This window comes from Atheta coriaria, unplaced genomic scaffold (genome assembly GCF_025399875.1).
Source record: "Atheta coriaria isolate IRGN ID8LTWV9N9 unplaced genomic scaffold, Caltech_Dcor_3.1 hic_scaffold_3_pilon, whole genome shotgun sequence".
In the NCBI taxonomy this organism is placed as follows: Eukaryota; Metazoa; Arthropoda; class Insecta; order Coleoptera; family Staphylinidae; genus Dalotia; species Dalotia coriaria.
The window spans coordinates 8,112,027-8,135,520 of record NW_027045445.1 but is presented as its reverse complement, the minus strand read 5'-3'; the positions used below and the strand labels follow the sequence as shown (position 1 = coordinate 8,135,520).

The following is a 23,494-nucleotide window of genomic DNA, read 5'->3' as shown; positions in this document are numbered from 1 at the left end:
TTACATTACTAAAAATCAAAACAAGAATGAAGGTTAGGGATTATGTGACACATGCAGACACATGACTCGCCCAGAATAAAAATTATTAAAACATTGCAAAACACCGGAAAGCTTTTGGAAATATTTACACCAAGAATTACAAAATATTTTCCTAAATGGGTTTTAAATAATTAGTCAATAAATGTTTTAGTTAAGCCTAAAATATGTCGAATTTAGAACTGCAAGAAGAGGAAAGAGAAGTATTAAACTCCATATATGATGGTGATGATTGTTACAAACAAATCGACCCAACTACACATCAATACAAGGTATATAACTAATGAAATAATATGATTGATTAATGTAATACTATTAATTTTTTGTGCATCTAATAGTATGGAATTAATGATGACCCCAAATCATTTGTCTTGGAATTGAAATGGAATGATACATATCCAGAAACCAAACCAGAAATTTGTATGGATGCCTTTTATAATAAACATATGTAAGTTATTCCTCAATCATACCTCAATCACAGACAATTTTTAACAATAAAAGCAAATTAATATTTCTACTTGTAGAATTCAGTCATTAAAAGATAAAATATGTAGTTTATTATCTGAGGAAGCTGAACAATATCTAGGAATGTCAATGACCTACTCATTATTTGAATTCATCAAAGAAAAGTTTGATGAACTGATCCAAGAACAACCAGAACATGTCGTTAATGAGTCGGTTGTTTGTGATGTAGACAAAATGACAATAAATGATCCTCAGGTCAGTATATTCAGTCAAAAAATAAAAATATTCCAAGAAAATTAATTTTTAATTAAACTCTAGGAAAGCAAAAAAGAACAGAAAAAAGAACAACTTACCAAGGCACAAAAACGACGACAATGGGACCGAGTGGACGGAAAAGGCGAAAAACCACGTGGTTGGAACTGGGTGGATATTGTTCGACATCTCTCACAAACCGGCGGCAAGGACGAAATACCACCGACCTAGTGTACATAACCAATGTTCAATTGGTTAACCTGTATTGAGTTTCATGTTACGAAAAAATATCCCTAAATAATAAAACATAAATTGCCCTCAATAGAATTTTAATTTATGCAGATGTTTTAAGATCAATTAAATATTAATTGTCCTTTTTCGTTGTACTACAATCTGCATCGTCATTTAGCAGATTACAGCGCCACTCGCCGACAGGCAGCGAGTTACGCGACAAGTCCCAGTCTAAAAATTAAGTGTTACTAAAAGTCACCAAGAAATGATTGAACTTACTGTTGATTGATAATCCCGTGAAGAAACTTAAAGCTTCCGCATGGATATAGACATTGAAGATAATGAAATGTTCGAGTGTGAACATCTCCATATTTTCACTGACTGGCGATCGCACCAATTTTTTCATTAAATTATGTAATCGCTGAGTTGGTGTGACATGATGTATATGCCTTTTTGTTTTGGAATCCTGTAAATATGCAATAGAAAGCAATACATTGTCACATAAGAATGTTTCAAAACAAAATACATACCAAAAGTATGTTGTTATAAATTAATAACGCTTTTCCCAGCATAATTGCATGAAAATATGCTCTAATCATCAATTCCGAATCGATGCTTTGATCAAAGGCAACGTATAAAATGCGTTTCTTCATTTCGGGTACAATTATATACTTTTGACCTTTAAATGCTTTCATTATCAGATTAAGCCGGTCGGCATGAAGAGTCTTGAACGGTTTTTGAAGTGACGAACCCATTGTGATAGTAAATCCACATAAATAACTATCTGATAACAAATATTTTTTAATAAAAACAATTTTAACTTATCCCATTAACTCACCGGTTTTAATAAGACTTGGAAAGAATATTGATTCAGCTTTATTCACCACAGTTGGGTTTGCGACAGCATCGTACTTCAGGTAATTATTAAAAAACAATTAAAAACCGAGGGAGATTCAAATGTTTGAAAGTCAATCCGTGGATGGCTTTGTAGTTGGCAAAAATGTGCATTACAGTGAGAAATGCAAATATCACAGCCAGATAACTACAAAATAAAGAATTATTACATTGTTTAGTGTTTAAAGTGTCTAAAGTAAAGATTTCATAGATTTGGAACTTACACTTCATTATTCTCAAAATAAGTCAGTAGGAAAATACCCAAAATGCTCGCGAGTAGATTAACGCATGTTTCCTGACTTCCGTCTTTGGCAGACACATCCGCCATGTTGCCCTGCACGGCTTGGTGTTGGGTAATGGCGGCACGAGTTGCGCCACCCGCAACTCCAACAATAGACTTCATGACTGAAGTTAAACATAACAAACCTGTGTTTGATTTTAGTGCCCAATATGGTAAAGTGAACTCTATTGTTAATGCACAATCATTAATGATGTCAGCAAACATTCGCCATGTTTTACAGTCAGAATCCAATGAGTTTCTATCAATTTAAATAACAAATACTTTAAATATTTAATTATATTTGTATAAAAATGCTTTAAATACTTACCCATGCCACCATACAAATAATATCCTGCCACCTAAACCACTTCCATCCTTGATAATCCAAGTTATTGCAGCTCCCAGAGCTGTGGCAGTTTGATCACCAACTCCAACACTTTTCAAAATACTCTGAGTTGTAAAAGTACCAGTGATTGTGCTGCAGAAAGCTTGAATTGTATCCCATATCTGATAGGAAACATAATCGTCACTCACAGATTCAGGAAAACCAACTGGCAGAAAAATTTGCTTGAATAAATCCTTGAGAAAGAATGTGACACTGCTTGCAATCCCTTCACTGGATTTAATTATTTTTCCATTTACTAAAATAAATTAATTTACATACAATAATAATCAAAATAATAATCTAGATTATGTACTCACAACACTTGTAGGTATGTTTGCCACCAAATTTTCCTGCATTTTCAATAAATTGATATACCTTTTCTTGCTTTGACACTGATGCTAAAGTATTGTGAGAAGAACAAGGAGAATCACCGGTTTTAGACATTGTAATCTCTAATTACGTTAATATAACGGATAAGAAGAAAGAAAAAACGATATTTTTAAGAGAATAATGATTAAAACATGTTTTTGTCAACGTCAAGAAAACAAACTGAGAGACAGCTAAACAAATGCGTGTCAGCTGTTGCTGAACGGTTGATGTTAACCTAACCCAACATAGTTTAAAAATTGAGTTTAAAAACAAGTTTAAACAAGACAAAGTGAAAATGAGTAGAAAGAAACAAGAAGTAAAGGAATTCGTTCAAAACTACGCGCATGATGGTAAAAAACCACTCGGTCCTGCACCAAGAATGGGTCTGTCAAGGAAACTGAGACCTTCATCAAAGTTGTTTAAAAGTCCTCTACTCAATCCACCTGTAACTTATCCTAAATATTCCGATACTTCTGAAACGACAACACCACCGGCATCTATAAATTTAAAGGATAATGAGAAGGACAATACATCTACAACTCCTGCAAGAAGCAGCAATAGAAAAAGAATAAAGAAGAATTTACAGGGAGATTTTGATGAGACTTCCAAACTTGATGAAACAAATGAAACAATTGCACAAAATAAAAATGTAGAGTGCTTGGATAATTTAAAACAAACAAATGAACAAAACAACAGTGAATCTAATACTCAATCAGTAGAATCATCAGAGGTTTTAGCAGAAAATAAAAGCACTATGTCTTCACAAGAAAAAAATCAGGCAGAAGAGATGGTTGGAAGAAAGGGCACCAGGACTAGAATTCCAAACACATTTGTTGAGATTATTGTTGATAAGGAAAAGAAAAAGAAGAAAAGTCCCAAGAAGAGTAACAAAAAAGAAGATACAAAGAAACCTGAGCCAAAAACAGTTGTAGAAGAAGAAAAACCTGTAATTAATGAAGTAGCACCAAAAACTACTGCTGTAAAGCCTAGAAAGAGGAAGATTACTGATGATAACGCTGAAATCCTGCCGAATCTAAGTGCGGTAACACCCGAAAAGGTAGTAGACAATAAAGGTAGTAGAGTTACTCGTAGTCGCGGAAAAAAGACCCCAGAGTGCCCAATTTTAAGCCCACAAGAGTCTAAGAGTCAAAACGTAAAGATAAAAGCGAAAAAAGCTGTAAGACGAATTGTTTCAGATGATGAAGATGAATCCAAAATGGATGACAAAGAAAATGGCAACCAAACCAACTCACAAAACAATAATAAACATAAACTTGATAATAACAACACCAAAAAAGTAATGAAAAGCAATGATACTCAACATGATAGTGATGAGGATGACTCGGTCCCACTAGCTGCTCTTACCAAAACAAAACCCAAACCGAAAAATCCGTACAGAATAGAAATCCCACCATATAAACAACTTGACATGAAACCAGGCCTGCACAAACGTATCTCGCTAAGTTTAAAACGTTCCTCAGCAAGTTTGTCAACATGTTCAGATTCCAAGGATAATAAAACATGCATTGAAACATCCGACATGGAAAAAGATGCGTATGACAATTTACAATTGGAAATGCTGCGTAATGAAGTCTCTGCGTTACAAAAAGAAGTCGAAAGTAAAAATCAAACATTCGACGCACTTGCTAAGAAAAAAGCCAAGATTCAAGAATTGAACGAGTTGACAAACCAATGGGAGAGCGGTAGTAAAGACGCCCTCATCGCCTTGCATCAAAAGATGACCGAAAAAGGCGAAAACATGGATATGGACGTGCTGCTCAAAAAATTCAACGCTCCACCGGATAAATTTAAATTTGACTCTTTTCAATATTCTTTTGTATAAACCTAGGTTATGTTTAGAGATAATTTTTGATACGCGCACATCGCAATAAATGCATTTAATTTATCTTCACATCAATTCTAATACTTACTATACTAATATTTATTTTTAAATTTACATTCACACAAAAATGCTTCATACGTTTGAATTCCTTTGAATATAGGTTAGGTTTTAATCTAAAACCTATTTTAACCTATAAATATTTACCTCCTAGCCTTCGATATCGAAGTACTATGAGTTTTGCCTCCGCTTAAAACAATATACGGACTCTGCATCTCCTTTTGTTTCGCCTGTAGCATATTCAACGTCCCCAGCGGTGTGTCAGTACTGCTCATCTTCTTCATCAAACCCTCCTGCTGCGTCTTCTTCAACCTCTTCTCAATCTTATTCTTCCCGGGTCCCTTTCCGTGAAACTTATGACTGAGATACCGGAACGCCTCCTTGCTATTCAACACATGCCCATCATCATCGATATACTCCAACTTGACATTCGGTTTGAACGTTTCCTTCTCTCTGAAGTCCTGCACGGGCCCTGCGTATCTCTCACGCCTGTTACCTCTATCCTCTTCACCGTAATTTTATCTTCGATTGAGTAATGCTTAGCTTGCAGATACGCCAGTCTAGTATTCGACGGTCTATTGCTTTCTTCTTTGTCAAGATAACCTTTACTCATTGCTAATTTCAACGCGGCACCTACCCCAACACCTACATCAGGTTCCTCATCTAAAATAGGTTCTGCAGATCCTCCTGCAATTGATGTTGAACCTGAAGCACCATCAGATGTAGTCCATTTCGATGCGGCAGTCGAAGCTTCCTCGACGATTTGACAATCATCCTCCGAATCGGATTTGATTAAATCATTGTCATAATCCATTAATTCTTCAGTCTCTTCACGATTACCTGCTTTTGCCATACGTGGGGATATCTCCAAGCGTTCGACAAAACTCTGCGGTTGTATTTAAGATAATATTACCTGAATCGATCGGTTCTTCCTTGATTTCTGGTTTGATATTAGCGGCGTGTTCCTTGATGAGGTCGGAAACAACCACTTCGCGTTGTTTTAGTTTTCGTGCATTGTGTAGCGCACGTTCAAGTCCATCATCTTTTTCTTCCAGAGCAATATTAAAATCACTATAATCTTCAACTTTTATTTTATTTTCATCTGGTTCTGTTTTCTTTACGCTTTTATCTTGTGCAGCAACTTCTTCCAAATCATCCGCGGTTAATAACGTATCCTTTTGCCTAATTTTCCTGACTTTTTTCTTGGGTTTCTTAAACTTGGCAAGTTCTTCTTCATTGTAGTAATCTGAAGCAATGTGTGCATAATTACCAATTGATGATGGTAAACTCTCAACGCGTTTGTTCGCTAGTTTTTCTTTAATGTTTTGTAGAACATTCTGTTTCCTCTCGGCGGTTGTCTCGTATCCACCGATAGTAAAACTATCATTTTTCACACCGTCAATCTCCTCGTCGTATTTGTGTAATAAATTCTTCGGTACAGGATTTCCCCACTCGTCTAAATCCTCCATGTCGTATGGATTGTATTGTGGTTTCTTCTTTTTATTCTCTATATTCTTCTTATAGCGTTCATCGTCTATCATGTTGACATTGACGAGGACATCGTCGTCCTCATCAAGCACGCCTTGATCCTTTAAAGTTAAAATAACTGTTTTGCCTTCTTTGAATGCATCAACATTATGTTGAACATTTAATCCTTGTAGATTCTTCTCAGTGTATTTCTGTTGTTTTTTAATCTTTGTTTCCTTCTCAATTGTTTCACTTACACCAAACTGTTCATCTAATTCTTCCAGAGCTTTGGCTCTCATTTGAGCTTTTTTCTTGGCATCCACCAAGTTTCTATTCTTTGATACCCAGGCAGTGGTATCATCATCACTGTCACTCTCTCCCAATGTTTTAATTTTAGAAAGTTTTGCTTCGATTTTACGTTTTTCTTTATGTGTGCTAAGTTTGGTTTTTAATTTCTCTGATTTTGTGGTCTGGGAGATATTGCCTGCTGGTTTATGGTAAAACTCACCCCATTCATCCTTCTTCTTACCATCATCCTTTTTGTCATCACTTTTCACAGTCTGTGTGTCCACCTGTAAAGGTTTCAGACCAAGTTTGGCTCTCAACTTGTTGGTCTCTTCAATGGATAAACTCTCATGAGCTTGTCCACTGGATGTGGCATTAGATGCAGCTGGACTAGGTGATCTGGCTTGTGACGATGGTGCTGGCGGTGGTGGTGATGCTTCCCGGTCGGATATCTCGACCACATCAGAATCTAAATACCAAAAAGTTTGATAAACTGGTACTTTTGCTAGGAATATGATTATTCTTGTTGGGGACAAGTTAATAACCTTACCGTTTGATTCATAGCCGTGTTGGCGTTTCGGCTCGCGGGCGTCATGTTTGCGCTCGCGATGATGATGGCGTCGGCTGGTGTGCTTGCTGCGTTTGTCTCGGGGGCTTTCATCGTCGGAGATGCTACGGCTGCGATGGCGTCTTTTGCGATCGCCACGGTCGGAGCGATCCTTTTCCTTGTACTTTTTACTACTAGAACCCATTGCTTTTGTTTAGTATACGGAGTGCTATACTGTAGTTACCTCAACACCTTTCCGAGGGGAGAATTTAGAAAATCGCTTCTCTTCTCGACAAGAATCACACAACTATGGAGTTATGGCAAACGCTCCTAAACGAATTTATGTTTAGGTTATACAATAAAAGTGACAAGTGACAATGTAGTAATCGAAAACAACACCAAAAGCGCCACCTGAAACTGTTCAAAATAGCAAGCAATATTAAGCAATGAACAATATAATGCTAAATGTATCAAAATAGAAGTTTGTAATTCTTTTGTTGAGCATATATGCGATATTCCTTTATCACAACAGAATTCACACTGAACAAATATTTCGTAGGTAATAGTGGTTGCCTATCATTCAAAATATGAAAATGTAATCAAAATTAAGTGTGTGAATGCCTAAATGTTGAACTGGACAACCTAGATGATGAATTTCCAGAATGTGAGGCACTTCCAAGAGTTGTTGTATTTTGAGAATGACTTGCATTGATTTTTGTACCCTGAAATTATATTAATGTTATTTTAAATGCTAATAAATTCAAATAAAACTATCAAACATACACTTCTCATTCTATACACCTGATCCAAACCATGAGGCAGCATGGGCCTTGCAGAATTAATTTCCATGGGAGTTAGGTGATCTACAGCAGCATATGATCCAGAACTCTTCATCAATGAAACAATAGATGCTCTAAGTTTAGACATTCTTATATCCCAAATATCTTTTACTATGGTTCTAATTTCTTCTGCTCTTGGTATATCATCAGCTGCATGTCCCAATAGGAGTTTTGCTTCTACCATGTAGTGATCACTTGGCATTTTTGTGAAGATTCTTAAAAATCAGTTTAAATTTTTGTGCAGTTGATAGAATTATTAGATTAATTACCTTGAATTCTTCTCATTTTCCTTGAGATTCTCCAGCAATTCTATGTCCATCCATTCTGGGGCTTGTACCTTACACTTTTTTGCTGTTTGAGACTTATTGCCATCCACAGTGGTACTTTAATTGGTAAACCAGCTCTGAAAGGGCCTACATCACCAGTTATCATGTGGATGACGTTGCTTTTGAATGTTGGAATGATGCTCACTTCTTGTTTCTCAGCAAAGAATTCTAATTCTTCTGGATCCATTATTTAAATGTGTGAAAGTAAGTTCGAAAAGCAACAAGTGTGGAGCATCAAGTTGTACTGTGAGGTTAAGTATTAGAGAGGGAAAATAATTTAAAACTTGAAAGTTAAAACATCGTATGGTAAAATATTAAATTTATAATATAAATTAATATATATTTTTAATTGAAAGTTTATGTAAGGAAATTCATCAAATAAAAAGCACATTTGGTAAATATTTTAAAAAAGATGTAGCCAATGCTAAAAAAGCAATTTGATGTCTTTTTTTATTGTTAACATAATAATTATTCTTGTTTTTGTTGGCAGATATTATCACTGCAAGATAATTCATCATCACATGTTGCATAGAAATAAGTTTCAAGCTTTCCACACTTTTCTCCCAAACCTAAAACAAAAATTAATATTATTAACATGCAAACATTTACTAACAACAAACCTTTTTCAGATATAACGCAGGTTTTACAACAATCACAAGGATGTAACTTTTCCATGTTTCCACCTAATTTTTGGCAATTTGCTTCAATCGGAGGACACTCTTCTATGCAAACGAACAAACAGACAAATGGCGATTGACATTCAACGCTTAACACGCAGATTGTTACTAAACACAAAAGGATTCTATACATTTTTTCCATAAATTTATATATTATGTTTCAACGTGACTGAAGTTATTTTAGTTCAATTGTGAATACAAAACGTGTACAAGGTATGATATCACAATGACACTGTTCCGCTCATAATCATTTATAATATGCTAAATTTATGGCAGACTGTTGCACGATAAGGAATCGTGTCGTCGAACAGGATTTCACATAGTTTATAAAAAATGTATAATAGGTATATAAATCGCTTGGAAAGCCAGTATTATTTATAAATAATTATATTTTCAATTTAATTATAAAGGAAATATGTATGTTAAATATGTTCCTGCGTTACAATATAATAATATTTTGAGTTGTAGGACAAAAAATAATTTGAAATAATAATTTATTCCGTTTTCTTGTTGAAAATGCATATAATTTTATTTAAACGTTTGGTTGGCATGTACCGTCAATACAAAAATCAGTTTCGACTTTACATTGGTGAATTATGGCATCTTCCGAATTATGGCCGCACATCTCGTTGGTATCTAAAATAACATTAAAGTATTACATAACATTATAATTGTAGTTAATATGATTAAATATGTTAGTTAATATAGATTGAAATAGCGTAAATCTATCTAGATTTACTTACCAGATTCAAAAATACAGCTATCACAACAACTGCACATCTTCTTTTCAACTTTGCCGCCTCGTGCTTCGCAGTCAGCTGGAACAGTCGGGCATATTCCAGTACAGACGTATTTGCACACAATTTTCGGAGGTACGAGTATTTTAGCCGAATTGACAGATTGAACCACCACAAAGAATCCAACAAGCAAGAAAATTAAGGAAGCCTTCATTATTACAGTTTGTTGTTTGAAGAAACTTTAAACTGATTTCATTTTGTTTGAAAGTTTACTTATATACTCGTTCACAATTAAAGCGCTTAATTAAAATATTCGTGAATGATTTTTAAAATATTTGGAATCGTGTTTGAAACATTTATAAACCAATAATTATTATAATTACTAACTATTATTAGGTGATTTTGTAATACAAAACGTGCGTCAATGCAATGCCGTGACGTTTAATCTGCTGAATTATTGAATATTTTTTACAAAGCAATGCTGACAATTAGGGTAACTAATCTACTTACGTAAATTAAGCAATTTTTACATTTTCGTGCTTTCTAGGAAAACATAGCAAACTACGTGAACTTGCATAATACATTTTTTAGTTGTTATCCATTTTCACTTTCAATATAGTCAGAGTTCAAGTCTCATTGCGTATCGAAAATTAATAATAATTATGGGATACCGACATTTTAAAGGCTAATGCATTCTAAAATGAAACATTGTTGGACAATATTTAGTATTATAAAAGATGTTTATTTATACATCACTTTTTATATACAGTTATCCTTCACTACAACAAAAAAGAGAAATCCCTACTTAATATTATAAATGCGAATGTCCTGATGTTTATCATGCTTTCACGCAAAAACTACTTAACAGATCATCATGAAAATTTGTACACATATTCTTAGTGGTCCCCGAGAGGTTATAGGCTACTTTTTATTTAATAAAAAAATTATTTTTAAAATAAAATAAAGAAATAGTTTAGCCAATAATACCTCTGCATCTGGCTATTTGACTACTTTAACGCCATCTAGCATTCCAGCAATGAAGCTCAAACCTAAGTACTATAGTACCATCACACTGTATTATCACACTGTATTACCGACAGCTACGTCAACAACAAATCCAATTGACTACACTATGGAGACTGTACACTATACTTCCATAGACTATACTTTCAGCCATTTTAAACTTCCCGCCATTCTACTTCATTGTTACTTCTTCTGTGACTACAGACGCGTACGGAAGCAACTTCATTATTTTAGATATTCGCGAGCGAAGCCAAGGGTTAAAGCTAGTATAAGATATATAAGAGCAAATATTTTAAAAAGAGAAAGATAGAGAGTCTGTTGCCGAAAATAGTTTAATATTTTATGATCAAGGCTATTTTTTGTTATTTATTTGGCAGGAATATGCAACCCATGTACCTACTCGTAAGTCACGATTTTTATGATAAAGCAGCAAGATCAGGGAAAAGAAAAGTGTCTCGTATATAATAGAAATAAAAATAATAATATCAAATACGTTTGAAAATGAAAAAATTTAAGTTGTTTGTAAAGTAGGTTTACGATCGAGATGTTTACGTGATAACGTCTTATTGGTGATATAAGTGTTTTTTGTTGCAATTGTTGTAACACTTCACTTGCACTTCACATTTTGTTTCACTGTCTTTTGTTTCACATTCAACGAAAACTTAACCGCACGAGAAAATCTCCATTCGTTTGTATGCCGCTAGAGTGAGAGAGACGGAAGATCGGTCCACTCACTCGAACGCTATGCCTGCCTCCGCTCGTGTGGATTTCACGGAATGACTGGCAGCGCTCGAGATGAGACGGGAGATCGGTCCGTCTCTCTCTCTCTCTCGTTATACCTGCGATCGGAGGCCTCGTGACACAAGTTTCTGAACATGTCACCCGACTAAAACGATTTTAAAGACGTTATCACGTCAAAAGGGAAATTTACAGGAATTGGTGCAATAAATGTTAAATGTGAGGATAGAAACTATATTGTTAAAGTTCACATTAGTTTACAGAAATAATACAATCAAATATTTTACATAAATGCTTTATTAATTTTCAATTTCAAATATCACATCCGTTGTTGCATCCATAGAGAACGGCATTTGTGAATGTATCAGTGCATCATTTATTAGTCTGTAAAAAATAATAATAGTAATAATATTTTCAGTTACAAAATAATTTAATGCTAACCTGATCGAAGTATACATATATCACAACATGCACAAGTCGGCTTTCCAACCCGGCCACCCCTTGCAACGCAAGCTGCCTCATCAACTTCCTCACACCCTCCAAGACAAACAATTCTGCAGTGCACGTCAGGTGGTGGCACTGACTGATCGGATTGGATCAGCACGAGCAAACCCACAAATACGCAAATTGATAAAGTCTTCATCTTCGCTTTATTCAAAACGTTTAAACTGTTAGGAATTTAAACTTGATTTTGTTTATATAGCTAGTTTCAATAATGTTGTACTTTTCCGATCAACCTTATCTAGCAGCATTTTTCGAATAAATTTATGCTTAAAATGCTTTAAATTTCGTGTTTAAAACTTGCAAAACATGTAATTAGTGCTATTTCTGACGCTAGTGATAGTCATAAAAGTTGTGTAATATGATTGTGATTGCGAAAGAAATTTGGTATGTGTCAAAAATATTTAGAAAATTGTAGAACATGTAACAGGTTTCGCAAGTAAATATTGTAGGTGTAATCTTTCACATAATTTAGGAAAATTACATTGAACACTTGAAATATCTTGCGTTGTCTTTTAACTGTGAACTTAAATGCTTATCAGCAGAGCATGGTTTGGGAATAATTTTTATTTTATTTTCCTTGCTCCTGCTACGTGGGTTAAACATGTAAACTTGTTACTTCAACTTTACAGAAGTGAACACAGTAAAGTGTATTTTGTATCTGCTATAGCTCGATTATAAAATTAATTTATAAATGGGAAATATTCAAAATTTTTGATCAGGTTTCGGGAGATTAACATGGTAGCGTGGCCGAGCGGTCTAAGGCGCTGGTTTAAGGCACCAGTCTCTTCGGAGGCGTGGGTTCGAATCCCACCGCTGCCACAATGTTTTGCATCGTGAAATTTGAAGTTTCAGATGTATCACAAAAAAGCATGGCCCATGAGGGGATCGAACCCGCGACCTTCGCGTTATTAGCACGACGCTCTAACCAACTGAGCTAATGGGCCGTTACTTTACGTAGTTTGGGACCAAGGATCGAGGATACCGGAAAATATAGACTTGATAAACAAGAAAGTGATAAGCAGCAATAATGTAGTACTATTCAAATATATGTATTATTTAATTATTTTAAAACTAAATTAATTTTAGTTATTTTTTTTGAGTTGGCAACATTTTTTGAAAGAATTTTTGTGTCTATTTTAAGGATACAGTTAAGTGTAATTTATTTTTGGAACAGTGGAAACGTATTTGTTATTATTTACTTTTTTCACATGCCGTATTGTTTAATTTTCATCACTTTTCTTGTCCGGGAAACAAATCGAATGTTCACATGTCAAGTTACAATCACATTCGTAGTAAATCTGGCCTCGATAACCACAAAAGTTATATTTTTCTGCAATATATAAAAAACTTACTTAATTAGCTCAAAATTATTTATAAATAATAAAATTTTACGTACCAGCAGTATATACACAAGTGTCGCAACATGCACACACCCCTAAACGTTTGATTTGTCCTCCATTACTAGTACAAGTTGCTGGAATTTGTGGACATTCTTCAATGCAGACAAAATCGCACACAAAATCAGGATTATTTTGTGCGCTGCATGACAAAATATTTAACACCACAATTACAGCAATTAGTGAAATGTGAAATAACGAAACATTCATCTTGTTCGTTTTGTTTTATTGCATTACTTATCAAATTATTAATTATACTGTTGATTAAAGTTAAAAAAGGTTTTATATGCTTGGAAAGCTTTATTTTAATGTTGTAATATTATTATATTTTACTATTATTTATATATGTTATAACAATTGAGTTCTTACAGGATTACGTTATTGTGTGTGTATATAAATATTATCAACAATTGTTTTATGCGCATGTTTGCATTACAACGTCATAATTCAACATTATTTTTAAAACACGTAAAATGTTGTCAATCGTCACTGTTGGTTGTTGTGATGTCATCCACAGATAGCAGCAACAATGGGCAGCAGTGGAAGCGGCAACTTTAAATGTATGATTAAAAACAACGTGGCCCATGAGGGGATCGAACCCGCGACCTTCGCGTTATTAGCACGACGCTCTAACCAACTGAGCTAATGGGCCAATAGTTTACACAGTTGGGGACCAAGGATCGAGTTTAAATATAAATAAATGTGATAAACAAGTAATTTAGTGAAGTACTATTCAATCACATGTTATCGTTCTTTATTATATTACATATAATATAAAAAATATTGTTAATAAACTTTCATATGAATATATTTATATGTTGTTTAAACAAAACTGCTTTTAGTTTTCATTATCATAAAATATATGATTTTAAAAATATAACAAATGCGATTTAGGTATTGTAGGTACTAAGGTAATTTAAATTCTTTACAGTCATAAATAGTTGTGTTAATAAAGTTTTCTATCAGTACTCAGTTTTATATTATTTTTACGATGCCTTTAATAGAATACACGAATCTAATTACTGTATTTTTTAGTGTTTGTAATAAAAATAATTGGAATTAAGATATTAGGTATATAAGCACAGGTATAAATCGTGTCCATTAGTTTGATGTGCATTTGCAAGTGAATTTAAAACTTTTTCCCTTATATTCAAACAACGCATGTCGTTTTTATTTAAGAAAAGTTAATTAGTCTTTTTCATGGTTTCATAACAATAAAACATAACGTAATAACGTAAAAAGCTTTAAAAATGTATCAGTTTCTTCTCGATATTTTGTTACAATCGTACTTTCAGCCGAACTCATGTGTGTTATATATTACCACTGATATTCCAAATAGGATAAGATCATATCCGGTGTATCTGATTTCTCAAGTGGATAAAATAAATCTACAAGTATTACATTGTGAAAATATCATAGTACAGGTGGAAAACTCCACGCAAGTCGTCAATTATTTAGAAGAATATTTGCACAAAAATACATCTGGACATTATAACAACAGAAAATATTTAATATTAATGAACACAAATGAATCATTGGCTTTACCCACGTCGATTTTCAATAATGTTTATAACATGTTATTTGTAAAACCAACTGAACATACATTTGAAATATACAGCCATAATTTTAAAAACACACGCAGAAATAATACACTCACTTTGGTTAATGTTTGGTATAAAAGTAATAATACTCTAAAATTTAAGGCACAAGATTATATTTCGACTGAATTCCCTAAGCAACTGGGGCGTGAATTTGTCATTGGTTCTAAAAATAATGTTCCCTTCATTAACATAGGTATGCGTTTAAGCTATGTACAACTTTCTGTGTTGAAAAAACTAGCGCTTTAAAGATGGAAGTAGCAAAAAACAATATAAATGTATTTATTAAAATAATTTTGTGATTTTCTTGGATTTTACAATTTTGTATGCGAGTTTTACATGTTTCGCCCTGTGGGTATCATCAGAAAATTTTCTGAAAATTGTCAGATCCAAGAAAATCACAAAATTATTTTAATAAATACATTTTATAAACCATGGATTACGTATTCAACTTAGAAAATAATAAATGTTTTTTTGTCGTAACAGATTTAATGCTTGGAGCGGAATTAAAAATTCTGGTGGAATATACAAAACTATATAATCTCACTATAATAATACATAGAAATGAAACACGTGACGATGGAAATCTTGAAAAATATTGGAATGCAACTCCAGGCTCACTCAAAGATTTATTACTAAAAGATGAAGTTGATATTCTCATCGGTAATATATCCTGCAGAATGTTTCCCAATCGCACAAAAACCAACTGAATTTATAAATTACAGATTATTATATCTTAACTTCTCTAACTCTCCGATATCGTGATGTCAGTCATTATGTAACTCAATTTAAAGGGAGATTCATGGTACCAAAACCTCAAGAATATTTCGATCTGCTATATGCACTCAATATTAGAAATATTTACCATTGGCTACTTGTATTTTCCAGCTATTTCATTTTAGGTTTATTTATTTATTTCAGGCATTATTTGTTAGTTTTATTACATCGATTAATACATTCTTATTCATAGTAATATTGCAGATTTAGACTGTACTCTCGCTTTGATATCTTAAAACTATATGGTGTGGCTGTTAATCAAAGTATAAACAGTCATCATATCCCTGTGGATAATTTTACACGTGTGATGTATGCATTTATTTTGTTATTTGGTATTATATTTACGACCATTTACAACTCGGCCGCGTCTAGCAATTTGTCAGCTCCAAAGTATCAAATATTTTCATAATTGCAGCTCTATTAACATTGATTCTTAAATGATTCTAGATATATCGGAGAAATAAAAACAATTGGTGATATAATTAAAGCCGATTTGCCATGGTCATCACCAGTTGCCATTTATTCTCATATACTTAATCATGGCCAAGTACAACAATATATTTTTGAAATATTTATTTATAAATTTTGCGTTAATATTGGAATTACAATTTTTTTTGTAGAGTTTAACAAGTTTCGCCCTAATATTCATAAACTTTTATGAAGATGCCCTCAGGGCGAAACATGTTAAACTCTACAAATAAAATTGTAATTCCAATATTCACGCAAAATTTATAAATAAATATATGGATTACGTATTCGCAAAAGAAAATAATAAACAATATATTTATATACAATTTTACTTATCCCAGTATATTTTCTTATATATTTTAGAAATTGCAACTTAAGGAGCAATATTTAAAATATTCATCTGGATTATTGCAATATTTAACTGAAAATGGAACACCTTTTGCATTTGTATTCACTCAATTTCAATCTGGTAAAATTATGATACTTGGATAACATTTAATATTTATTTGTTACTCTAGGATATATTAATATTGTGGCGCGTAACTTTGATTGGGAGCATTTTCAATTAATGGAGCAGGAGCTTATGACAGACAATGCCTACATGTTATTACAAAAAAATTCTGTATTTAAGGATTCCTTAGATATCATAATTAGGCGTTGCTCAGAAGCTGGATTAATTGTAAAATGGGAAGAGGAAGTAAACAATATTTGCTAGTTATTGCAAAAACTAGTACAACATCATTAATATAAATTGTGTTATAGGCTTTTTTAGCTTCAAATTCATTACTGAAACAGTACAAAATTTTTGACAAGAAAGTAATTAACGCATGGAAACCAGCGAGTTTAAACCAAATGAAAAGTTTGTTTACTTTTTGGGCGGCGGGCATTTTAATGTCTATTGTGGTATTTTTTATAGAAATTATATTTAAAAATTAAATTAATCGCTTTTTAAATTTGTAAGCTGGTCACTCGTTTAACATCAAATATGGAGGAATTACCGATTTGTGTATTGTTGTTTTGTGGAATTTTAATTTTTTTTCATGTATTTTGCTCAAGCAATTTAATGTGTGACAGTAGATAATTTAGTGAATTACAATAAATGCATTAAAACGTATTAATTGCTATTTGTCATTGATAACACTTCAAATGTATATCAGCTGGGCAGGGTTTGGGAAACTTGTAACTACAATTTCGCAGAAGTGAACACAAGAAAGTGTATTTTGTATCTGCTATTGCTGGAATATATAATTAATTGATAAAGACTAAATATTCAAAATTTTTGAGCAGGTTTCTGGAGATTAACATGGTAGCGTGGCCGAGCGGTCTAAGGCGCTGGTTTAAGGCACCAGTCTCTTCGGAGGCGTGGGTTCGAATCCCACCGCTGCCACAACGTTTTGAATCATGAAATTTGAAGTTTCAGATGTATCACAAAAAGTGTGGCCCATGAGGGGATCGAACCCGCGACCTTCGCGTTATTAGCACGACGCTCTAACCAACTGAGCTAATGGGCCGTTACTTTACATAGTTTGGGACCAAGGATCGAGGATAAGGCAAAATATAGACTTGATAAACAAGTAAGTGATAAGCAGCAATAATAATGTATTACTATTTCAATATATGTTTTCGTTAATTATTTTAAAACAAAATCGAACATAGTCCCATTTTTGAGTTTGTTTGTGTTGCCAAAGCTTTTTGAAAGAAATTGTGTATCTATTTTGAGAGTAACTTATTTTTGGAACAGTAAAAATATGTTTGTGATTATATACTTTTTTTACACGACTTAATGTTTAGTTTTCATCACTTTTCTTGTCTAGGAAACAAATCGAATGTTCACATGTCAAGTTACAACCACATTCGTAGTAAATCTGGTCTCGATAACCACAAAAGTTATATTTACCTGCAATATATAAATAAACCCTATTTAATTAACTCAAAATTATTTATAATTAATTTTAAATTTTGTTTTACGTACCAGCAGTATATAAACGAGTGTCCCAACATGCGCACACCCCTAAACGTTTGATTATCGTTATTAGCACGACGCTCTAACCAACTGTGCTAATGGGCCATTGTTTTACATAGTTTGAGACCAAGGATCGAGTTTAAATATAAATAAATATAATAAACAAGTAATTTAGTGTAGAACTATTCAAGCACATGTTAACGTTAATATAAACAAATACGATTATACAAATCAATTCAAAACAATTATTAATTAAAAGATTAGAGTGTTTAATAGCATACTTAAAAATAGTATGGTATCCTACTGGGAGCCGCAAAAATACGTGAACTCTGAACATAACTATATATGTATAACAAATATAATTATCACTTTAAAATTATGACCAATAAATTGAAAAACTATATAAATTCAATACACAAGTGTGACTAAAGATGTAATAACATATAATCGGATGTAATTATATTGTTTTAACACAGCCGCTTTTAGCTTGCATCATCATAAAATAACTGAATCTGAAAAAATAACAAATGTGATTTTTATTACTTGAAAAGGCGATAATAATGTACAGAGAAAATTAAAATTGTGGCCTTTGACTTGTGTTAATAAAGTGACTAATACTTATTTCTATATTATTTTTACGATGCATTTAATATAATTATTTTAATGTTTTAGCATTTATAAATATAACTCGAATTTTAACTAAGAGATAAGTAGTAGGTATATAATACACAGGAGAAAATTGTTGCCATTAGTTTGATGTTGTACAGTTGTCAGTGAATATACAACTTTTTCAAACGCTTATTGAAGAATAAATTGTGTGTTAATGCTTTCACAAATAGGCTCATAAAATGTATCAGCATTTCTTGGACGTATTGCTACCATCATTATTTCTGTCTAATTCATGTGTGTTATATATCACTACTGACACTCCAAATAGGATAACATCTTATCCTGTGTATTTGATTTCTCATGTGGATAAAATAAATTTACAAGTGTTACACTGTGAAAATATTATAGTACAGGTGGAAAACTCCACGCAAATTGTCCATTATTTGGAAGAATATTTGCAGAAAAATACATCTGGAGGTTATTACAACAGAAAATATTTAATATTAATGAACACAAATGAATCATTGCCTTTACACTCGTCGATTTTGAATAATGTTTATAACATGTTATTTGTAAAACCAACTGAGCATACTTTTGAAATATACAGCCATAATTATAAAAACACACGCAGAAATAACACACTCAGTTTGGTAAATGTTTGGTATACAAGTAATAATACTCTAAAATTTGAGGAACACGATTATATTTCGATTGGATTCCCTAAGCAACTGGGGCGTGAACTTGCCATTGGTTCTAGACAGCAAAATAGTTTGATTGACACAGGTATTTATTTAGTAAGGTTTTATTATAATAGTATGGTTTGTGTCAAAACTTTTCAGTAAAGAGACATTAATAGTGTGTTAAGTATCAAGCGGACTAAACGGGAGGTTTTGGCATGAGATTCATTAAAAGCGTGTGGTTTACGGTAATTAGCAATTTACGGGTAAAAGTAGAAACAGATATATAAACGTTACTTTATATACTAACGGCCAAGCTGTACATAATATTCATTATGCACTTGCATTATGCACGCGACAGAACAAGCGCCTGCGCATTTGTCTACGGTGCAACACAAGGCGGTATGAAATGCCATGCAACACACTTAAATACGTCAAAATAAGCGCTGCTGGTGCTCGTATCGGAGGGGCACGATATGAACCGAAGGGTCACATGGGCCGGCGCGCAGTATTTCGATGATCTATATACAGTAGAATCCGTTTAGTATGACTCCGCTTATATTGACCAACCGGTTATTATGACGTAACTACACTACGAAGTTTGGTTTTCATATAAAATTCTTTTTAAAAAAGTCGGATATAATGACTTCGCTTACAGTGACATGTCGCTTATTATGACCCATTTTTAACAGATTATGTCCGGTTATATTGACCAACATGATTCTTTACACCTCCGGTAATGTTCGTTGATACCCGACGACGTTCGACACGTGGCGAACTTTTTATATTTATTGCTACATTTCTTTTATGATTGTCAAATTACTTTTATGTATTTACTATCGGAAAGACCAAATGCTTAAATAATAAATATAAGCATTCGGGCAGCAGTACCTTGTCCACGACTTAATCCGTATTTTCCAAATTAACCTTCTGGTCTGTTTTTCACCCTCATAAACCAATTAAATCTTAACCAATCCTGTTCTAGCAGACCATATAACATGACCGATTTTCACAACTTTGAAATCTAAGAACAGTTCCTACTTATCTTCTCACAACTCGTCACGCTGCCGGAGGTGAATTTATTGTTTGTGTTTAACTATTTGTGTCTTGTGTTTCTTGTGTTTGATACTATGCACAGCAATATTGCAAATGATAATTTGACCATAGCTATGTCCTCTATTCATAATAGTATTAGAGACTGTTTTTACAATAAAATAAAAAAACAAAAGCAGACAAAAATGACAGATTATTTAAAACAGTAAAAAATACTCTTGTATGTGTAATTATGTGCAATTTTGATTTTAATTTAATATATATGTATACATTTATATACATTTGTAATTACTATGTTTATATATTAAAGTACTTAGGAACATATTTACGTAAAAAAAGGTTTTTATTTCACAAAACGGTTTGTATGACGTCCGCTTATTATGACGTGTTTGTCAGTTCCCTTCGATGTCATTATAACCGGACTCTACTGTATATATATATAAAAATGAAATGCTGTTCGTTAGTCTCGCTAAAACTCCAGAACGGCTGAACGGATTTATCTCATCTTGATCTTGAATTATTCGTGGAGGTCTAGAGAAGGTTTAAAAGGTGAGAAAAATTCGAATAATTGCCGGGAAAATCCTCAAAACTGCTCTTTTCTATAGAATACAATTTGACATTGAGATTCAATCATAGTTATAGTTAAATAGTTGAATTCGAGATGGCGCGCTGAAGTGCATTATTGACAAAACTTTATATAATTAATTTCTTTAAATTAAAATTGCTAATCTTATTGATAGAATTGACTCTTACTAGGAGTATGTCTAGAACAAGAGAGTAAACACGAATTACATTTTTATTAAACACTGCCGGAACGAAGTCGCGGGCAACAGCTAGTTTAAAATACAAAAGTTGAAATACAAAAACCGTAACGTGGAACTAGAGTGGAAGTAGAAAAAATAGCGTAAGCATCTCGTGGCTAAACGTTGATAAATCCCTCGTTTAGCCACTTGTTACTTAATATACCATTTTGTGACGCTAGTGCTATCATATGAATTAAATATGACAATTAATCATAATAGGTTTAATACTTGGTACGGAATTGAACATTTTGGCGGAATATGCAAAATTGTATAATTTCACCATAATACTACATGGAAGTAATATAACCCATGCAATATTAGGTGCAAATTGGAATGCAACTCCAGGCTCATTCATAGATTTATTACTGAAAGATGAGATTGATATTGTCATAGGTAATATATGCTACAGAGTATTTCTTAATCCCACTAAAAATCCAACTAAATTCATATATTTCAGGTTATTATGTCTTAAATACCCGAACTATCCAATATTTTGATATGAGTCGTGTAACTCAATTTAAAGGAAGATTCATGGTACCGAAACCACAAAACTATTTCGATCTACTATATGCACTCAATATTAGAAATGTCCACCATTGGTTACTTATATTTTCATCCTATTTTATTTTAGGTTCATTGATATATTTCAGGAACTATTTGTTAGTTTTATTACATCGATTAATACATTCTTATTTATAACAATATTGCAGATTTAGACTGTACTCTCGCTTTGATATCTTAAAACTATATGGTGTGACGTTTAATCAAAGTATAAACAGTCATCAAATCCCTGTGGATAATTTTACACGTGTGATGTATGCATTTATTTTGTTATTTGGGATTATATTTACGACCATTTACAACTCGGCCGCCTCCAGCAATTTGTCAGCTCCAAAGTATGAAATATTTTCATAGTTGCAGCTCAATTAACACTGATTCTTAAATGATTCTAGATATATCGGAGAAATAAAAACAATTGGTGATATTGTCAAAGCCGATTTGCCATGGTCATCATCTGAAAAAGCTTATAAACGCATGCTTACGAATAGTCAAGTACAACTAATTTTTAAATTCACTATAAATTATTTGTTTATATTTAATTAAATATTTTAGCAATTGCAGCTGATGAAGCTATATATAGATTATTCACCTGGTCTATTGCAATATTTAACTGAAAATGGAACACCGTATGCATTTGTATTCACTCAGCTTCAATCTGGTAATATATATGCACATAAATTATAATACAGTGGAATCCCGTTAATCCGGACACCCCTTGTAATCCGACATGGTCACATGCCATGTGTTTGTACTTTAGGATTTGTAATTTGTCGGATTACAAGGTACTTTTTTGTAAAAAATTCAGGGGTCTTAGGCAGTCCTCTATAATTCGACAAATTCGTTCATCCGACACTGCCCTGCAAAGTGATTGTCGGATTACCGAGGTTCCACTATACTTTGATCATATTTATTAGATAAACGCCGTTTTAGGATATATAGAAAGTGGTGAGGGGAATAACTTTGATTGGGAGCATTTTCGTTTAATGGAGCAGGAACCTTTAACAGATAATAGCCACGTGGTACTACGAAAAAACTCAGTACTTAAGGATTCCTTAGATATCATGATTAGGCGTTGCTCGGAAGCCGGATTAATTGTAAAATGGGAAGAAAATGTAAACAATTCTTGCTAGTTATTACAAAAAATAATACATGATCATTAATATGAATCCGTTATAGGAATTTTTAAACGAAAATTCATTACTGCAACAGTACAAAATACTTGACAAGAAAGTAATTAAGGCATGGAAACCAGCGAGTTTAAACCAAATGAATAGTTTGTTTACTTTATGGGCGGTAGGCATTTTGTTGTCTATTGTGGTGTTTTTCATAGAAGTTTTATTTAAAAATCAAATTAACCGCATTTTAAATTGGTAAATTTAACAAATATGGAGAAATTAATGATTTATAGATTGTTGTACGAGTATTGTGCAATATTATTCATCAGGAATTTCATATCAGCTATTAGTGTGTATCTAATAGCTAACAAACAAGTAATTTAATGTGAGGTCTGGTATAATACTTTTCAAAGCACAAATTCATTAACTTATTAGCAATGGTACTGTTCACCGTAGATTATTTTTTGGTTTTGATTGGTTTGCAAACATTGTTCTCACATGCCAAGTTGTAGCCGCAC

The 23,494-nt window shown here is 32.9% G+C and overlaps 5 protein-coding genes, 3 long non-coding RNA genes and 5 other non-coding genes across 13 annotated transcripts; 4 read left to right on the top strand and 9 right to left on the bottom strand.

Annotated features, from left to right (window-relative positions):
- The first annotated feature begins 34 nt into the window (after window positions 1–34).
- Window positions 35–1,080, top strand: LOC135789877 (RWD domain-containing protein 4). The gene is made up of 4 exons (XM_065299945.1): window positions 35–308; window positions 375–484; window positions 561–756; window positions 820–1,080. Exons 1-4 carry the CDS (start codon window positions 204–206, stop codon window positions 982–984), a joined length of 576 nt encoding a protein of 191 aa, XP_065156017.1. The 5' UTR covers window positions 35–203; the 3' UTR covers window positions 985–1,080.
- On the bottom strand, window positions 1,066–2,989 carry LOC135789878 (RUS family member 1). Its single transcript, XM_065299946.1, is given in 8 exon segments — window positions 1,066–1,215; window positions 1,264–1,450; window positions 1,515–1,768; window positions 1,838–1,913; window positions 1,915–2,026; window positions 2,103–2,417; window positions 2,487–2,799; window positions 2,861–2,989. Coding segments are annotated over 8 exon segments (1,482 nt in total). The 5' UTR covers window positions 2,988–2,989; the 3' UTR covers window positions 1,066–1,117.
- A 218-nt stretch (window positions 2,990–3,207) lies between these two features.
- LOC135803759 (myb-like protein D) lies at window positions 3,208–4,755 on the top strand. The gene has a single exon (XM_065317448.1). The coding sequence runs from the start codon at window positions 3,208–3,210 to the stop codon at window positions 4,753–4,755; it is 1,548 nt and encodes a 515-aa protein (XP_065173520.1).
- Window positions 4,756–4,830: 75 nt separating this feature from the next.
- LOC135789875 (U4/U6.U5 tri-snRNP-associated protein 1) lies at window positions 4,831–7,453 on the bottom strand. Its single transcript, XM_065299943.1, is given in 4 exon segments — window positions 4,831–5,329; window positions 5,332–5,659; window positions 5,661–7,033; window positions 7,115–7,453. Coding segments are annotated over 4 exon segments (2,277 nt in total). The 5' UTR covers window positions 7,317–7,453; the 3' UTR covers window positions 4,831–4,955.
- A 126-nt stretch (window positions 7,454–7,579) lies between these two features.
- Window positions 7,580–8,531, bottom strand: Psf2 (DNA replication complex GINS protein PSF2-like protein). The gene is given in 4 exon segments (XM_065299944.1): window positions 7,580–7,833; window positions 7,895–8,165; window positions 8,220–8,298; window positions 8,301–8,531. Coding segments are annotated over 4 exon segments (630 nt in total). The 5' UTR covers window positions 8,464–8,531; the 3' UTR covers window positions 7,580–7,716.
- Window positions 8,532–8,575: 44 nt separating this feature from the next.
- LOC135789879 (uncharacterized) lies at window positions 8,576–9,937 on the bottom strand. The gene is made up of 3 exons (XR_010547674.1): window positions 9,697–9,937; window positions 8,897–9,589; window positions 8,576–8,845 (listed from the first exon to the last, which is right to left on the bottom strand). It is a non-coding gene; the product is annotated as an uncharacterized lncRNA (long non-coding RNA).
- A 1,793-nt stretch (window positions 9,938–11,730) lies between these two features.
- Window positions 11,731–12,184, bottom strand: LOC135804027 (uncharacterized). Its single transcript, XR_010550955.1, has 2 exons — window positions 11,893–12,184; window positions 11,731–11,835 (listed from the first exon to the last, which is right to left on the bottom strand). It is a non-coding gene; the product is annotated as an uncharacterized lncRNA (long non-coding RNA).
- A 508-nt stretch (window positions 12,185–12,692) lies between these two features.
- Window positions 12,693–12,774, top strand: TRNAL-AAG (transfer RNA leucine (anticodon AAG)). The gene has a single exon. It is a non-coding gene; the product is annotated as a tRNA-Leu (tRNA).
- A 51-nt stretch (window positions 12,775–12,825) lies between these two features.
- On the bottom strand, window positions 12,826–12,899 carry TRNAI-AAU (transfer RNA isoleucine (anticodon AAU)). Its single transcript has one exon. It is a non-coding gene; the product is annotated as a tRNA-Ile (tRNA).
- Window positions 12,900–12,983: 84 nt separating this feature from the next.
- LOC135789606 (uncharacterized) lies at window positions 12,984–13,649 on the bottom strand. The gene is made up of 2 exons (XR_010547607.1): window positions 13,352–13,649; window positions 12,984–13,285 (listed from the first exon to the last, which is right to left on the bottom strand). It is a non-coding gene; the product is annotated as an uncharacterized lncRNA (long non-coding RNA).
- Window positions 13,650–13,930: 281 nt separating this feature from the next.
- TRNAI-AAU (transfer RNA isoleucine (anticodon AAU)) lies at window positions 13,931–14,004 on the bottom strand. Its single transcript has one exon. It is a non-coding gene; the product is annotated as a tRNA-Ile (tRNA).
- Window positions 14,005–17,500: 3,496 nt separating this feature from the next.
- TRNAL-AAG (transfer RNA leucine (anticodon AAG)) lies at window positions 17,501–17,582 on the top strand. Its single transcript has one exon. It is a non-coding gene; the product is annotated as a tRNA-Leu (tRNA).
- A 50-nt stretch (window positions 17,583–17,632) lies between these two features.
- On the bottom strand, window positions 17,633–17,706 carry TRNAI-AAU (transfer RNA isoleucine (anticodon AAU)). Its single transcript has one exon. It is a non-coding gene; the product is annotated as a tRNA-Ile (tRNA).
- Window positions 17,707–23,494: the final 5,788 nt, after the last annotated feature.

Excerpts from the sequence above, each read along its gene's own strand:
- LOC135789877 (XM_065299945.1), top strand. The coding sequence starts at position 204 with ATGTCGAATTTAGAACTGCAAGAAGAGGAAAGAGAAGTATTAAACTCC. Across the intron at positions 485-560 it reads GCCTTTTATAATAAACATAT|AATTCAGTCATTAAAAGATA; the intron begins GTAAGTTATTCC and ends TTCTACTTGTAG. Across the intron at positions 757-819 it reads TGACAATAAATGATCCTCAG|GAAAGCAAAAAAGAACAGAA; the intron begins GTCAGTATATTC and ends ATTAAACTCTAG.
- LOC135803759 (XM_065317448.1), top strand. The coding sequence starts at position 3,208 with ATGAGTAGAAAGAAACAAGAAGTAAAGGAATTCGTTCAAAACTACGCG.